The sequence below is a fragment of the Mauremys reevesii genome, linkage group 8 (assembly GCF_016161935.1).
Source record: "Mauremys reevesii isolate NIE-2019 linkage group 8, ASM1616193v1, whole genome shotgun sequence".
NCBI lineage: Eukaryota > Metazoa > Chordata > Testudines > Geoemydidae > Mauremys > Mauremys reevesii.
The window spans coordinates 53,720,607-53,738,661 of NC_052630.1; the positions used below are offsets into that span (position 1 = coordinate 53,720,607).

The 18,055-nt window shown below is 46.7% G+C and overlaps 1 protein-coding gene across 3 annotated transcripts in view; it reads left to right on the forward strand.

Moving 5' to 3' along the window:
- CACNA1E (calcium voltage-gated channel subunit alpha1 E) overlaps positions 1-18,055 on the forward strand; it is a 269,347-nt gene that overhangs the window by 244,753 nt on the left and 6,539 nt on the right. Inside the window, exons 40-46 of one of the 3 annotated variants that reach the window (XM_039483761.1) lie at positions 4,716-4,812; positions 6,672-6,777; positions 9,192-9,299; positions 9,885-9,985; positions 10,399-10,505; positions 14,570-14,678; positions 16,740-16,868. In XM_039483761.1, the coding sequence (XP_039339695.1) occupies positions 4,716-4,812; positions 6,672-6,777; positions 9,192-9,299; positions 9,885-9,985; positions 10,399-10,505; positions 14,570-14,678; positions 16,740-16,868 (757 nt within the window). The remainder of the gene's footprint in view (positions 1-4,715; positions 4,813-6,671; positions 6,778-9,191; positions 9,300-9,884; positions 9,986-10,398; positions 10,506-14,569; positions 14,679-16,739; positions 16,869-18,055) is intronic. The other 2 variants (XM_039483760.1, XM_039483762.1) reach the window with 2 other exon arrangements.

Sequence of the window (18,055 nt, forward strand, 5' to 3'; positions counted from 1 at the left end):
GGGATCTCGGCTTTTTCAGGGTAAATGGATCCCAGCATTTCCTCATCAGTTACAGAAGCTCGTCCCACCCCATCAGGGGCTGAGCCCCAATGAAGAAAATAGACTCATCTCTGATGTGGCTGAGAATCCTCCCTCCAAAAGGCAAAAGAGAAGCAAAATGGCTAGAAAACACAAGAGAGGCCAGAAAGCATCCCAGATGCTCATCTTCCTTCACCAGCTCCTTTGCCACACCATGGGAACTCTTGGCTTCCCAACATAGCCCTGTGCCAGAGAAGCAGAGAGGTTCTTTCCCTGGGCATGTTTGAAATCATGGGGTGTAGGCTAAAGCCAAGAGCAAATCTCTCCTGTCCAGAATTACAAGAAAAGTTGGCATGTCCCTTCATCCCTCCTTTGCAGAAGTCATTTGGAAAGAGTGAGAGATTCCTGACAAAAGGCTTGATTGGTTAGTCCTGAAATTCCACAGCGTCTGAGAAGCCTAAGACTCTATCTTCATCTTCCTTTCAGCCAATGCAGCAGTGGCCTTCCTGGCAAAGGGCATGGTAATTTTTGCTGAAGGTTCTTTCTTCCCAGAATACCCTGCAGACAAGAAGATAGAAGACATGATCAGAAGGGACTTCTAAGCTTCTTCAGCTGCCCTAAGAGTCTCACTGACAAGCACCCGCTTCACAAAAGCCACAGTGTCCTGGTGCAACAACCAAAAAGGCATCAACCTCCTTAGAACTATGACAAATGGAATTCACGGCTAAAGAAGTTACATTCATAGCAGATGGATTCATGGGCGTTACACTTTTCAAGCCTGAGAGTCTAGCTGACAGGTAGATACGGAAGAGAATTGCAGTATGAATACTATGGAGCTCCAGATTCTCCCCCTACCCATCCCTTTTTCAGTCCTTCTCCAACTTCAAGAGATGCTGAGAAGCATTGATCCATCCTGAAGGAGATCTTTCACATCCCAGAGCTAGGGACAGAACAGCCTGTCTCTCAGCATGAAAACTGCTTGGAACTCTCCCCTCAATTCTTCATAGTCAGATAAAGATCTGGGGGAGTGTGGGCTATCTTAGAGCTCTAGAGCTGGACCGGTCAATGAAGGTGGTGAAATTCAGGATGGAGACACTAGCTTCCACTACCTCCACGGCGTCAAGGAACTCAGCATCTTCCATCCATCTTCACCTGCAACCCCTGGGTCTTCTGGGCTTATACGTAGAAATCACTTGATGGGCTAGAGTGGCCATGAGAGAGCTTCAGGGATTCTTATTACAGGTCTGGAACCAGTGCTTAGTTTGTAATGAAAGAGGGGCTGGGGCTCAAGCAATTAAGTGCTGGGACACAAGCAATTTTTTGACTTTCATACTGGCACAGCAAGCCCAGAGGTGCTGGGGCTATGAACTGCCAAGCTGAGAGGTGCTGGATCTGAGCCCCGGCAAGCCCCAGCACAAATTAACTACTTCCTAGAACCATTCCCAACAAGACATGCAAAGGAAAGGAGAGGTGCCACCCACAATTGGTGAAAACAGGAAGCACACATGATGGTACCATTCTCCCTCCACAATCCACATAAAAAATTCTGACCACAAACACCAGCCTTTCAGGTTGAGGAGCACACTTGGGACCCATGGGACACAAGGAACATATTTAGGATCAAAGAGAAAAAAGTGATCAGGCTCTTAATGACCTCAAGAAGAGGTGAAGAAGGAGCACACTCTGATTCGTTCAGATGGGACAATGGCTGTGCCATGCATAAATCCACAAGAAAGCAGGTCTAAATACTAAAGTGATGGAGACAGGCTCCTGGGCAGATGTTGCTTGGCCTCCATCAGGACGATGAACAAAAATGGGACACTGAATACAAAAGCTGTCTGGCTAGGCCACCAGCAGACAGACACATCAAAGTGGTCACTGAAATGAGAAGTATTCTAGCTGAGATCCAACAAGATAGGTTCCCCCAGGGGTACCTATTCACATTCAGTCAGAACATGAAAGCAAAGCTCTTCATCAGCAACGTAGACCAGAAATCGCTGGGAACGGAAGCTCTGACTCACTGATTAGCCAAATCTGCTTCTCTGTGCCACCCACTTCCCTTCTACTACTACTAGGAAGAGAGATTAAAAGATTATTTTTTAAAAGGTGGAAGTGATGGTCATTCTTGCCACAAATTGTCCAAGATGGTTGCCATGGGTCAGCCTTAGTGGAGCAGTCACAGAGACCTCCAGTTCACCTTCCCAACAGACTGGATCTTTTATCCTGGAATCCACTCCTGCGTCACAACCATCTGAGCCTGACACTTTGGCTGTTGAACAGTAATTCCTAACCAACATGGGCAGTGCAAGGCCATGTACAATCTCCTAGTCCCCTGCAGGCTTTCTGCCCTTTCCATTTATGCAGAGCATACAAACAGGATCCTCTTAATGGTGCTAAGATGGGAAACAAGGCATGTCTGTCCTGGATTTCTTACAGGTCAACCAAGAATTGAGCCTAAGACCCTCCGCCATCACATTTTGCATCTCATTCATAAACAGTGCTATAAAAGCAGATACGTCCAGTTACTGATGCATCACCAGATGATCAACGTCCCTTCCATCTAAACCAGCATTTAGGCCTGTCTGAGATCTGCCCTCAGTGCTACAAGCCAATTACCCACCCCATTTGGGTTGATGGCCCCGGTTTCCCTGTTCTTCTTGCCATAAAGACAAGTTTTCTGGTCACGATCGTGTTGATAAGAAGGCTGTGAAATTTTTGCTTTGAGAAGACACAAAGCTTACAGAATGTTCTGTGAGGATAACACAGCTCTCGTACATCAGTCATTTATTACCAAGGTAAACTCTTCCTTCCGCACCTCACAAGAAATAATTTTTCCTTCATTTTGCTGAAAAGCGCCGCACTTCCGGGGAGGAGCAGGGTGCATGCTAGCTGTGAAAAGAACTGCTAAAATTTACCCAGATGGAACCAACCCATTCAGGAAACACCATCTTCATTTGTTTACTTTTGTCCTAAATGCCTGGACTAGAACACATCAAAATCCTCCATAGCCAGCTGGATCGAGTGCTGCATTTCTGAAGTATCTACAGACACTAATATGCCAATTCCAGAATGCGACAGAGCTCACTCATTACATTCCTTGATGGCGTCCCCAGGTTATGCAGCAAGACCTATAGAAAACATTGCAGACTGTACCTCCAACCCTCGGTGGTAGCATCATTCAATAGGAAGCTGCTCCCAAACTAGACTAATACTAGAAAAGAAGAAATATTCTTCCTCTGTCCTCCTTATCAGTCTCTCTCTACTAACGTTTCCTTATTGCTCGCTACATCTGATTGGGAAAGAGGTCAGGATCCTGAATGGAATGTTTGTTACTTGACAATTTCCTCTCTAGAACTGACCACTCTCCCAGTCAACCCTACCTGAGGTACCTTCTTCAGATGCCTCTGCAATGGCTGCCTTGCCACTCCATGTGTATAGTTAATACAGTCACTGTTAAGCATTTGCATTTATCCATTAACCATCTGGTGTTTCAATACAGACGTTGAAATGTTCATCTGGTCCAAGGGCAGAAGAGAAGTGGCCAAGCCCGGGGGTCCTGTGAGACCCATCTGAACTGCCTTCAATATTTGCAGGAAGAGAGGTGCAGCCCAAATGTCTCATTGTGGAAGAGGTCAGTCCCAGAAAGGAAATCCATCAGATGACAAATTTGTGATACTGTTACTGAGCTTAACAGATCTGGACAGGTCATTGCAAGCAGAGGAGCACAAGGTGGGAATCCATCGAGGAAGCAATCCTAGTTACTGTTCCATTTGGGGGAATCCCAGTGAGCTTCAATCTTGGAAGGCCAAACAGCTGCCTCTGCTGAGACTCTTTAAACTCCAACTTGGCGGAACTTGCAGTCGCATGTGGGAGAGAGCCGGGGTGGGAGCATGGCATGCCGAACTTTCCTCCTGGTTTTCTTTTCTCAGCCACTAGCATGCCTTTTGCACTGGTGCATGGTGGGAAAGTGCTCCATCCACAGGGCCAGACGGAAGCAACTGGGCATATTTCCTTTGACAAATGACCCTGGCCCGCTGCCTTCTATGCAAGATGCTGCCCCCAATTGCATAGACATTACAAGATGGGGATACACGACGTTCCAGCCATGGGTTATGTGACATTTTGAAACAGTGCCTGGGACCCAGAAAGGGAAGAAACTACAGAGTCCATGGAACACTGTTGGTTCTTCTGTGTCACAGAGATATGTGCCACCACATCTCAAATAACCCATTGCTTCAGCGCCGTATATCTGATTTATGCCACTTGCACACAGCCCTGGGACTTGTGGAACAATTGTATTTTGGAGGGGTGGGCAGGGTGGGTTCAGACTAGGAAGTTACTGCCAAGACTGAAGGGAAAAGTAGAACTAGCCAGCAGCAGCAGCAGAGAGCTGGAGAGGCAAGTGGTTTAAGCTGGCGTTCCTGGGGCTGTGTGTGGAGTGATATAAATCCTCATCAGGACGGACACTTGTGTATGATTTGCCTTGATTAACGGGTTTCCTGTTCTTTTCCTGTTTGTCCATTTGTTTTTTCTCTCCTGTTTCCTGTATTATTATTTTGTTTGTTTGTTTTTGCTCTCTGGGAATGCCTCTTCTCCTCTCCTCTCTCTGTCTGCATCTTCCTTCCTCTCCTCTTCCCCACCCTCCCTTACTCCTCCTCCCCATCTTTTCCATCCACCCCTTCCTCCTCCATGAGCAGTGGCCGCATCCATTACACTGAGATGTATGAAATGCTGACTCTCATGTCACCACCGCTAGGCCTCGGCAAGAGATGTCCCTCCAAAGTGGCCTATAAGGTAGACCAACCCTTCCTTCCTTCCTTCTGGGCTAGTGCTGAGCAGGGAGTGGGAGGGGGAATTGTTGAATACTCAGTAAGTTCCAGCCTGGTTTGGTTTAATCAGAAATTACATGCCCCATAAGGAGAGGTACTGTCCACTCTGACAGAGCTCTGTTTTGGGTATGACACACCCATCAGGACACCCAGGGATGTAGCATTCCTGTTATGGGAAAGGATGGAAATGTGGCTCAGTATAAGAATGGGAAGTAGAAGGATAACACAGCCCCTTTGCAGTTGGGCCAATTGGACAGCCCCCCAAGTGGGATTGATAGGGGTTCTCTGGAACTAGGCCTCCTCCAAGTGGTGGAGGAAACTCCAGGATGGCCCATCCCTACTTGACCCTGAACCATACTGCTCTCAGCCCCGCTCACTTGGAAAGGTTGAAATGAGAAGGTGGTAGGCCATGAGGGTCCCTTGTGTAGGCCTGGGCGTGCAGTGATCACGGTGTGCCAGCCTGGCACTAGTTCCCCAGGGAGAGCTCATGCAATCTGGAAAGAGAACACTCCATGCTGAGGTTGAGCTGGTGAGAGTCCCATCCCTTTGCCCACTGGGGCTTTTTACCTTTGGGCGCTAGAGTGACTATCTTTAACTGACCCTTTGATTGCTCTGCTGGTGCAGTGTCCTGTGCTCCTGCCTCTGGGGAAGCACTCTAGAACCTGCTGGCCAGCTGCATGGGATGTGTGATGTGGGAGGAAGTTGTGAATGGGTCAGGAGCTGTGCAATGTTGAGCTCTGAGCAGACTGGCCCAGAAAGGTATTCAGAGTGAGATACCCTGTTGCAATATTGGAGACAAAACTCAAAGAGAATTATGAGGGAGACTCCAAGATCAGAGGCTGAGATAATTGGTTCAAAAGCCACAGGAGGATCTCCCCAGAACTTGGCTTCCAGACTTCCCCTACTGAATGCTGACAGTGTCTGTGGTGTTCTAGCTAGCAACAGCTTCTGCACCCACATATTCCTGTGTAGCTGCTCACACTCACACAAGCACTCTCACTTGATCCCGCATACACCCCTGCTAGTGTTGTGACTGGTTGAGAACCTTCGTGCCCAGGAGAACTGCTGTGCACGATGCAGCAGGAAGTACTAAGGATGGGACGGATGTTGGTAGGTGTGGGAGAGGGAAATCCTGATGTATACACAGAGCAAAATATACTCTCTGGAAAGTGGATCTGGCCATTTGAGTTTGTCCCCCTCTGGGTGAAGGGAGCATGGCCTGACCTCTCCTGCCTTGGTCGCCTTCCTCTCTCTCCCTGGCTGCCCTCTCTCTATCTCCCCATTGGATAAGTTGGATCCTATGCATGTGTGATCATATGCCGGCAACTGTCATCTCTGAAAGACTCAAAAAGGGGGCGCCAGGATGTTGCATATTAGGCAAGCCAGCCAATCAGAACTGCCCATGGTTTAGGGGTGTCCCCAGGGGATGGGGTAGAAGCTGGATTTCAAAACTGCTCTGAAGCAGGAGATGGAGCAATCCCCCAGGGCTGTCTCCCCCTTGGTAATTTCCAGAGCCGAATCCCTGAGTTTTCAGGAGTCCTTTCCGAAAGCACAGGGAACACCCACTCATTCCCCAAGCTAGGGGGTTGCTCTTGGGCTGTAGTATAGGGTCCTGGAGAGCCAAATGACAGGCATAGGAAGGCAGTGAGCCGGAATACTGGGGGAGGGGGATAGAAGGAGTTGGAATGAGAGGGAGGGGCTGATCCTTGCCCTTCTTTTTTGGCTGTGCTGTTTTACATGCTCTCTTGCTTTTTCCCCTCCTGCCTGCTTGATGTGTTTTTCGATATTGTTTGTCGCCTGCTGTTTTTTCTCTTTTTTGCGCAGAGGCTGGTGCTGATGAACATGCCTGTGGCCGAGGACATGACGGTCCATTTCACCTCTACCTTGATGGCTCTGATCCGTACGGCACTGGACATCAAAATCGCTAAAGGTGAGGGTGGGGAGCAGCGGCACAAGGATTCAGGAGCAGTCGGTGCAGACGGCGTGGTGGGTGGTGGAGCTGACTTATTACATTGGCAAGGGGCAGGAGGCCGTTCATTCAGTCCTATTTGCTTCCTCTGGCAGGCTGAGTAGTATGTGGGAGCATTGCTCTGGGGTCAGATGCAGGGATGGAGGAAATTGCTAGTAAAAGAGGGCAAGAGAAAAATCAACCCTAGTCTGCATCTGGCTCTGTAACCTTTCCAGTCTGAAACTATCTTCGGCTCCGGAAGGAGCTGCTTTCCTCATAAGTACTGACACTGCCCTCTTCCATGATGGGCAGCTTTCCACTTAAAGCTGTGGTGCTCAGAAAACAGGAAAGTATTTCCTGGCCGTGACAGCCAGAGGGAGAGATGTAGGAGGAGAGTTCCTATCCTCCCAGCAAAAGAGAATCACAAAAACCGACCCCAAGCACCTTGTTCTCTAGCGACCTCTTTTGCCCAAAGGACAGAAAACAGCACTCGTAGGAGCCTGTGGAACTCACATCCTGCGCTCAGCAGCCTGTGGGATCTTGGGGGAGAGGGGGTGGAGCCCTGGAGGGAGACCCCTAGAAAGGGAAATATTTAAAAATAATCCTTATGAGGATGTGGAAATTACTTCACTCCAATACACTGCCCATTCTTGGCCCATAACAAGAGACAAGTAGAAAGTCCAGTGGACAGGCATGGTACTGGGTGTCTCGGGGCCAGGCGTAAGAGACCGAAAGCCATCCCCATTTCATAGCTGCCCAGTGGCCTGTGTGAACGTGAACTGGAGTGGTAGCTTCAGCCATGGGGCCAGTGGAGAAGTATCCATGTCTCCAGCAAATCTGGCATGAACTGGCACCATTCTTGACAGCCTCAGCTGAGAGGCCACGGTCTGAATGAGTCTGGGGGGTGAATTAGCTTCTCATCCCAGAGGTGGCTGCACCAGGTGAGATCTGAAGCCTGTGGGTAAGGCCATATAGGGGAGCTTGCAGTGGCTCTGCCTGGCTTACCCCTGTTCTCCCGGACTATCAATACCTTTCACCAGCACTTAGTTTAAAGGAAGAGACAGTGGGGTAGCAGCAGGTGCGTGTGGGATGGAGGAAGGGAGATCTGCACTGGGTGAGAGACTTTTCTATGGATGAGATTTCCCTTCTAGCACTTTATGCCATTGAATGTTCCCATTCAGAGTTGCCACTTGTTGGTAGCGGCTCTTTCTCCCAATTATGGCTGCATGGTGCCATATCATTTAAAAGCAAATCCATCTTAACTTTGAAGATGGAAAGGATTGCGTTCAGCTATGCCCAGGGCATGGAGATGGACTCATAGGGTCTGTCTACACTGCAGTTGAACACCAGCCGCTGGTCCCTGCCAGCTGACTCGGGCTCGGGGTAAGGGCTTGTTTAACTGCTGTGTAGACATTTGGGTTTGGGCTGTAGCCCGAGCTCTGGGAGCCTCCCACCTCACAGGGTCCTAGAGCCCAGGCTTCAGCCTGAGCCCGAATGTTTACACCACAATTAAACAGCTCCTCAGCCTGAGTCCCATGAGCCTGAGTCAGCTGGCACGGGCTGGACATGAGTTTTTAATGGCAGCAGCAGGCAAAAAAGCTAATAGAATGCTAGGAACCCCCATTAGAAAAGGGATAGATAATAAGACAGAAAATATAATGCCACTATATAAATCCATGGTACGCCCACACCTTGAATACTGCATCCCATCCCAAAAAAGATAACTAGAATTGGAAAAGGTACAGAACAGGGCAACAAAAATGATAAAGGGTATGGAACAGTTTCCATATGAAGAGAGATTAAAAAGACTGCGACAATCCGGCTTGTAAAGGAGACGACTCAGTGGGGATATGATAAGAGTCTACAAAATCATGAATGGTGTGGAGAAAATGAATAGGGAAGTGTTATTTACTCCTTCATATAACACAAGAACCAGGGGTCACCCAATGAAATTAATAGGCAGCAGATTTAAAACAAAAGGAAGTACTCCTTCCCACAACGCATGGTCAACCTGTGGAACTCGTTGCCAGGGGATGTTGTGAAGACCAAAAGTATAACTGTGTTCAAAAAAGAATTAGATTGGTTCATGGAGGATAGGTCTATCAATGGCTATTAGCCAAGATGGTCAGGGACGCAGCCTCAAGTTCTGGGTGGCCCTAGCTTCTGATTGCGAGAAGCTAAAGTGGACAACGGGGTGGATCACTCAATGACTGCCTGTTCTGTTCATTCCCTCTGAAGCATCTGGCACTGGCCACTGTCAGAAGACAGGTCACTGGGCTAGATGGACCATTGGTCTGACCCAGTATGTTCAGTGTAGACATACCCATAAAGAACCTCCCTGCCTCTCTGCAGCCTGTCCCATCGGTAGTCTGTGTGGATCTGTCTCTGTGTTCCAGGTGGTGCAGACTGGCAGCAGTTGGATTCGGAGCTGCAAAAGGAGATTCTGGCCATCTGGCCTCACCTGTCCCAGAAGATGCTGGACGTACTAGTGCCTCTGCCAAAAAGTGAGTCTCCTCCTTCTGCATCATTGCTGCCAACTTCTCACAATGCCAAGGTGGGGGAGGCATCTCCAGCAAGGGGAACAGGAACATGGCAATAGTGGCTCGTTGCTTAAGGAGAAGCCCAGAGGAGATTTTCTCTAACACAAGCAAAATTTCTCCTTGCTCCACCCCAATACCCTGAACCCGCTTGAAAAATAAATAGCATGAGGTGATCTTCTCAGCTCAAACCCCTTTGATCAGGAGGATCCTCTGACCCATATGTGTGTGTGTGGGGGGGGAGGATTGTTTGTTCCCCCTTTCTTTTGATGGAGTTACAGCAACTGTGTGATGAGGCTGCGTATTTCCAATGTTTTATTACTGTGATTCTAAGCTGTCCACCTCCAGACTGTCCTAAATCTGGAGGGATTTCCACCCACAGTACTTGGTCTTTTAATTCAATTTCTTCTAGAGCACTGAACAGAGTTTGTCTTTTAAGGATCAGGAGAGTAAGATGGGTATCATGAGATCGCAAAGGGTGGGCAATAGAGTCTTCAGACCTTCCCTCCTATTGATTCTGCTAACATCAAAGTGTTCCTCTTACGCTCGCAGCTTCTGACCTGACGGTGGGCAAAATATATGCAGCCATGATGATCATGGACTACTATAAGCAGAGCAAAGCAAAGAAGCAGAAACAGCAGCTGGAGGAACAGGTGAGTTCAACCACTGCAAGAGTTGGCTAGTGCTTTTTGGCTGTGGGGAGAGCAGAGAGCTCACGACGCCTTCAGAGCGAGGGTTCTGTATCAAAGTGACCTTTAAACAAGACATTGACCACACACAGATTCTCGACATGGCTGGCACAGCACTAAGAGAGTGGCCATCTGAAGGTTTAAGGGACGGGTGAGTGAAGGAGACGAAAGGTAAAAGAAGAGGTGGGTAATTTAAAGCAAATGTGTTCATAGCAGTGTAGAGTTTATACTAGACAGATAGACCGCAGTCCAGAAGATGGATTCAGAAAGGGGGAGCATTGTTTTGCTTTTAACCTTCTGTACAAGGGATTTCTTTTTTATGCAGCGGAAATGTTTTGCATTTTAAACGGACTCAGACTGTTTATTTTTTATTACAGAAAAATGCCCCTATGTTCCAGCGCATGGAGCCCTCATCTCTGCCTCCAGAGATCCTTTCTAATGCCAAAGCTTTGCCTTACCTCCAGCAGGACACCCTTTCAGGCCTGTAAGTATAGCCCTTAATACCTGTAGCATATCTGCTCTGGTGTTTCTGTTCCTACAGACATTATTTTATTTCCTGAATGAATGGCACTGGAGGTGCAAATAGGGGTAGTAGGCAGAGCCCAGGGGAAAAGGAAATCCTGGCAGTCATCAGAAACATCACGATCATTGTAGGACGAATGCAGAAGTATGAGCTTCTGGTGTGTTTTTGTTAGTGTTACCAAAGGACCACAAAGAGCTGCATTTCAGCCTATGGACAGCATCAGCATGTATCCAGCCACATAGATGTAGAACTGTGAGAATAACTGTTTTTTCGGTTCATTGGCAGTTCCAAAAAACTGGAAAAATATTTCCATTAGTGCACCAAACCTGAAATGTCTTAGACTTTTCAGTGAATTGAAAAAGTTGGGAAACTTTTCAAATGTTTCATTTTGGATCTTTTTAATAAGAGCAAAGGAAATGAAGGTCTAAAGCAGGGGTTCGCAAATGGGGGAGTCACAAAATGGTTACATGGGGGTCGGCTCTCATTAAATTAATACCCCCCATTTTTATTTTTTAAGGTGAGGGTTATACTCAGAGACTTGCTGTGTGAAAGGGGTCACCAGTACAAAAAGTTTGAAAACCACTGGTCTAGAGTCACAGAAAAGGAGGAGGAAGAGCCCCCCATACACCCAATATCCTCGTGGTTAGAACACTTACTGGGGATGTGATAGACTCTAGTGTGAATCACTCAGGCCTTGAACCCAGGTCTCCTGCCTCCTAGGTGAGTGCCCTACTCCCCAAGGTATAAGCAATTTTGGAGTAGGGTGCACTAAGTCTGCAGTTGTACCACTGTTGCCCTTTTGAATCTAGCCCCCAAAAATTCAAATATTGTAAGTTGATAATGTCGTTCTGAGATTTTCAACTTATTTTCTTTTTTTACTTGGATCAAAATAATTTGCCGAAATCACCATGAATTTGCAAATTGTTTCAGTTGCCCCAAATCTGCATTTTTTTGGCAGACAAATTACACCAAGCTCTATGTAGACAGCACTGAAAACCCAACATGGCATTAGCAGAACAACCAGCAGCACGATCAAGGGGGACTAGTATGCATCTGGGAGTGGTAAAGAGATAGTGAGTCTTTCACTTCAAGGTCCCCAATTTAAAACCGGGTCAAGGTTAGTAGTGACTATAAGTCAAAACTATTCCGAGGTAAAGGAAAGATAGGAAGAGGCCAATATGGCTCCATCAGGAGCTCTTTAATGACCTGAAAATCAAAAAGGAATCCTACAGAAATTGGAAACATGGTCAAAATGATAAGGAGAAGTACAGAAGAACAGCACAAGCATGTAGGGACAAAATCAGAAAGGCTAAGGCACAAAATGAGTTACATATAGAAAGGACATAAAAGCAATAAGAAGAGGTTCTTTAAATACATTAGGAGCATGAGAAAAACAAAGAAAAGTGTAGGCCCTCTACTTACTGGGGAAAGAGAGCTAATAACTGATGACATGAAGAAAGCTGAGGTGCTTAATGCCTTTTGCTTCAGTCTTCACTAAAAAGGTGAATGATGACCAGATACTCAACACAATTAATACTGACAACCAGGGCGGAAGGAACGCAAGACAAAATAGGGAAAGAGCAGGTTAAAGAATGTGTAAATAAGTTAGATGTGTTCAAGTCAGCAGGGCCTGATGGAATTCATCTTAGGGTTCTTAAGGAACTAGCTGACCCAATCTTGGAGCCAATAGCAATTATCTTTGAGAATTCTTGGGGGGCGGGGCAGGTCCCAGAAGACTGGAGAAGGGCAAACACAGTACCTATCTTTAAAAGGTGGAACAAGGAGGACCCAGGGAGTTACAGACCAGTCAGCCTAACTTCAATACCTGGAAAGATACTGGAGAAAATTATTAAACAATCAGTTTGTAAGCACCTGGAAGATAATAGGGTTGTAAGTAATTGTCACACCAACTTAATTTCCTCCTTTGATAGGACAACTGGCCTAGTGGATGAGGAGAAGCAGTAGACATAATATACCTTTATTTTAGTAAGACTTTTGACACAGTTTCCACATGAAATTCTCATAAGCAAACTAGGGAAATGTGGTCTAGATGAATTTACTATAAGGTGGGTGCACAACTGGTTGAAAGACCGTACTCAAAGAGTAGTTATCAATGGCTTGCTGTTAAATTGGGAGGTATATTCCCACAAGGGTCAGTCTGTGGTCCGGTACTGTTCAATATTTTCATTAATGACTTGGATAATGGAGTAGAGAGCATGCTTATAAAATTTGCAGATGACACCAAGCTGGAAGGCGTTGTAATCACTTTGGAGGACAGGTTAAAATTCAATTTTACCTTGACAAATTGGAGAATTGGTCTGAATTCAACAACATGAAATTCAATAAGTTCTTCACTTAGGAAGAAAAAATCAAATACACAACTACAAAATGGGAATCATTGTCTAGGTGGTAGCATTGCTGAAAAAGATTGTGGGGTTATAGTGGACCATGAACTGAATATGAGTCAATGTGATATAGCTGCAAAAAAAGCTAATATAATTCTGGAGTGTAACAACAGGCATGTTGTCTGTAAGACACAGTAGGTAATTGTTCAGTTCTACTTGGCACAGGTGAGGCCCCAGCTGGGGTACTGTGTCCAGTTCTGGGAACCACAATTTAGGAAGGATATGGACAAACTGGAAAAAGTCCAGAGGAGAGCAACAAAAATGATAAAAGGTTTAGAAAACCTGACCTATGAGGAAAGGTTGAAAAATCTGGGCATGGTTAGTCTGGAGAAAAGAAGACTAAGGCGGGGACCTGATAACAGTCTTCCAGTATCTTAAGAGCTGTTATAAAGAGGCTGGAGATCAATTGTTCTCCATCTTCATGGAAGGTAGGACAAGAAGTAATGGGCTTAATCTGCAGCAAGGGAGATTTAGGTTAGATATTGGGGAAAACTTTCTAACTCTAAGGGTAGTTAAGCTCTGGAATAGCCGTCCAAGGAAGGTTGTGGAATCCCCATCATTGGAAGTTTTTAAAAACAAGTTGGACAAACATCTGTCAGGGATGATCTAGGTTTACTTGGTCCTGCCACAGTGTAGGGGGCTAGGCTTGATGACTTCTCAAGGTCCCTTCCATCCCTAAATTTCTAGGATTCTAAGTCCTTGTTGTCTGATTGCTGTTTGGCTCATGTGAAGTGAGCCTATGGTCTCAGTCCTTCTCCCAGCTGGCAAGCACCACCATAGCAGGTGGCAACTGTTTCACTCTCAGCAGAGAGGTCAAGGAATAAATGAGAAATGTGGCATGGAGACTGTGTTACCCTCTCATCCCTAGAGGTGGTCCCTCTGGGTCAGGGTTGAGGTCCATTGCAGCACAGTATGAGGAAGCTTGCCCGGCCTCTACTCTTGCTGTACCTTTTCTGAGAGTCAATGGGAATCTTGTGGCTTTGGCCAACTCTAAATTCACCTGAAAAAATGTTAAAAAAGGAAAAGAAAAAATCAATAATGCTTGAACATGATTGACACTTCTGTTACGAGTGACATAACACCCTGTTCTTCAGAGACAATGCAACCACCAGGCACGTGCATGTCACATTAGTAATGCCATCCCCATAATAGCAGGCATCCCTGAGGAAGCCATCACTGTACCACTGCGCCACTGTTAGCTGCAAAATAACTGGACTACTTCACAGAGAAACAAAATATCCATTCTGGGAACAGTAAAACTCTTGTGATTGTCAGCCAAGTATGACCGCCAGGTGGAGGCTTATTTTGGAACTGTCACTGTGCTCCCACATTGTAGGTGGCACAACGGATGTCCCTTTTCAGTGAAGTGCCAGCTGTCAGGACAGTACTCAGGAATGCCAGGTTGAGGTTTGTATGGGAGATGAGAAGTTGTTAATTTCAATTCACAGCGTACCCACCAAAGGAGCGCCTCTTGCCAGGAGAACTTTGAGAATGCAGTGCTGAGTGAAATGAGGTCGCCTTTTTCTCTTTAAGAGGTTTAAGTCAGAGAGGCCATCAGTGATCACAGCATGAAAATTTGTTCTCTCTCTCTGTCTCTCTGAAGTTGGAATATCTTTGCAGGAGCAGTCGGAGTGGGTACCCGTCGCTGAGTCCACTCTCTCCTCAAGAGATATTCCAACTGGCTTGTATGGATTCGACACATGGGCAGTTCCAGGAACAGCAATCTCTGGTAAACCAATGTCCTGCCTTTAATGTACTTACTTTATGGTCTCAGCACCACAGCTCTGCTCTGTTTCCAAAAGATAGTTCCTATTTTATTGCCCCATCCTGCGGGTGTGCTGTGGGCAGTCCCACGCACATGCACACCGCTCAAAAACCTTCTTGGGTCCAGTGGTTCTCAACCTGTTTCCACTGTGGGCCACATATGCAGCCCACAACGAGTTATGTGGGCCACATCCAATACTACCTGAATGGCCCTGAGGATGTCACATGGGCTGCAGCTCTGTGCTGATTGGACCACAAGCAGCCCATGGGCCACAGGTTGAGAACCACTGGTCCAAGCAATAATACCAACTCTCTTGCTACTTCTTCCCCCATTTAAAAACAAATCCATCTTAACTTTGAAGATGGAAAGGATTGCGTTCAGCTATGCCCAGGGCATGGAGCTTCAGATCGTGCACAGGCCTGGTTTGTAGGGAGTGTGGGATGCAAAATGTACACACACCACATATTGACAGGTGGATCCAGATGGCCAGCTGGTGTAAATCAGCAGGACTCCATTGGAGCTATGCCAGTTTACAGCAGCTGAAAATCTGGCCCGACATGTTTATCAGAGCTACTAAGGATGCCACGTGCCTGGTGCTGTTTAACTATGTTTCTAAAGAATGTCTGAGCAGCCCAGTGTTCCTCCTCTCTCTGTTTCCAGGCCCAGGACACAAGTGCACAGGAAATACCACAGATTGGAAGGTGCTCTAAGACTTTGTGATGCTGTAGTACAAAGGATTGATATAATGCAGTAAACTATCCTTTTCTTCACAGGTCAATTCCTTTTATTAAATACTCATTTCAGTGGGTTACCCTGTGCTGAACGATGGTATCGGCTGCTTTGGGATTCGTGTTCATCTTGTTGTCAGTGCTGGTGTCCATTATCAAATCTGAACTGTTGAACTGTGTCGCACAAACGTGAACATACACATATGCCCACATTCCGGTCAGCAGCACTAGTGTCTGTGTATGTGTATATATGTACACGTGTGTGCATTGGACACCACCCTTACTCTTGTTGGACTGCAGTGTTGTATCACTGTACATTTCCAGTCTGATTTGTATGCTTCTCAGAGTTTGTAGCACTATCTCTGTGAATTCTGTATCACACACACGGCACCTCTCCATACAACTCAGCCCTTCAGCCAAAAATGGAAACTTCCCGGTCAACCTTTCATGGAGACTGCTGGCTATGAAGGAGGGGGTCTCTGAATTCATCCCTTCTATTGTCACTTCCTAGTGATGACCTACATCTATCTGATGTCACTTCCAGGCAACCCAAAATAATAGCACTTGCTTCCGTTTTTCCTCTTTGACCAAAACAAAAGAGATTTTTTAAGTTGGAAATTAACCAAAATATACAAATGTGACATTGAGCTCTTTCTGATTCATGGGGGGGGAGGGATAGCTCAGTGGTTTGAGCATTGGCCTGCTAAACCCAGGGTTGTGAGTTCAATCCTTGAGGAGGCCACTTAGGGATCTGGGGCAAAAATTGGTCCTGCTAGTGAAGGCAGGGGGCTGGACTCAATGACCTTTCAAGGTCCCTTCCAGCTCTAGGAGATTGGTATATCTCCAATTAAATTAAAAACTTGGACATGACTGGAAAAACCTTTTAGAAAATCAAAACAGAGAAGATTCTGCAAGCTTAAAAAAATGGAAATAAAAGAAAACTAAGCAGTAGAAGGGTAGATATTCCAGGGACCTAGAAAAATCAGTCTTGGTTTTCCTTCTCTCATTGCTAAAATAAAAAAGTAGTGAAGTTTGCCTAGGTGTCAGCCAGGGCAGGAACCTGTGAGCTGGGTCTCTGTAATGGAGTCTGAGACTGAAACTGCTATTAATATCAAATCCAGCCATTCTCAGTGTTTGGCCAACCAAAAAACTGCGCTCTGTTCCTGAGATTTGAAAGAGGCAGGTTCCCCTCCTGTCAAGCAGTTCCCAGTCCAACAGGAGCATAGACACTGGCAGGAGAGGAGTGGTGACCTAATCAAACAAAATCCCACGAGCTTGGCTGTGTGTTTATTTCCAGGAGCCAGAGGTTAGAGAGTTTCAAAGCGTGCAGCCCTCTAACCGTGGCAACTATCTCCCCGTGGACACTCAGGAGCGCGCTGTATCTGGGAGGGCCTCCTCCATGCCACGCCTGACTGTGGATCCCCAGGTAACACCAAGCGAAACCATAGCCGGACAAGCAGAAGTGGAAGTACATGGCTGTAGCTATCTGAAATGAAAAGAGAGCCCATATTTTTCCCTGTGAGATGTTTAGTGCTGCACTGCCAGGCCCTACTGCAGTGTGCTAGGTATCACTAGTGCTTTTCCAGCAGGTCTCTATCTGGATGGCATTGGGAAACAGTCTATCTTAGGGGATGACATAGCCCCTATTCCTACTGTATCTGAGTACCCCACAGTCTGTACCGTAGTTATCCTAACAACACCCTTGGGAGGAAGGGTGATGCTATTATCCCCATTGTATGGATGATGAACTGAGGCACAGAGAGACTTGCCCAAGGTCACACAGGAAGCCTGTGGTGGAGCAGGGAATGGAACCCGGGTCTCACAAGATAGAACCCAAACTACTGGACCATCCTTCTGCTCCCCCTAGCCCACCCCCACTGTCGTTCAGCAGGACTGGTTCATGGGTGTTTCATTCAACATGCAACATTTTCAAAGTATCCCTCCCCACCTGGCAAATATTTGTATTGACAATTACCCAACTTCTGCTTTCCTTCTTCTGCCGTTGTCCTGAAACATGTGCACACCTGTCTGGTCCTGGGCAGTCTGTCCTGATCAGTCTGGGTCATGCTCCATCTCTTCGTTTGTCTGCCTGGTTTTTCTGTCTGTTTGTCTCGTATTCTGTTTTGACCGAGACATGAAAGCTTTTCTTGGGTTGTTTTCATAACCCTTTGGCATGGAGTAGCAGGAGCTCACATTTCTTCAGTAGTGGGGGCCCTTCCATGCCAAAGGGGGTGGGATGCAATGTTCCTAGTATTCTCCTTGGGTTAAATCCACATTGCTTGTCTTCAGTGGCCCTTTGGGGAGTGGGGAGATAAGGAGAACTTTCCTCTGCTGATGCTACTGAGTGAACTGGTAATTTGGCACCTGGTAATGGGTAGATGTTTGATGGCTCTTTGTTGTATCTTTCCCAAATACTGCCTGCCCAACCATCCCCAAATAGGCTGAGACAGTCCAAATGGACGCAGAAGCTGCTCTACCATCAGGCACAGAGGGGACTGACTACCTCTGGGAGGAGTGGCTGAACACAGTATGGGGATGGGAGGCAACATGGCAGCAGCACCAAGGGACTGGAGGGATATGGAAGGAAATAGCTTTGTTTTAAAGGGAAAAATG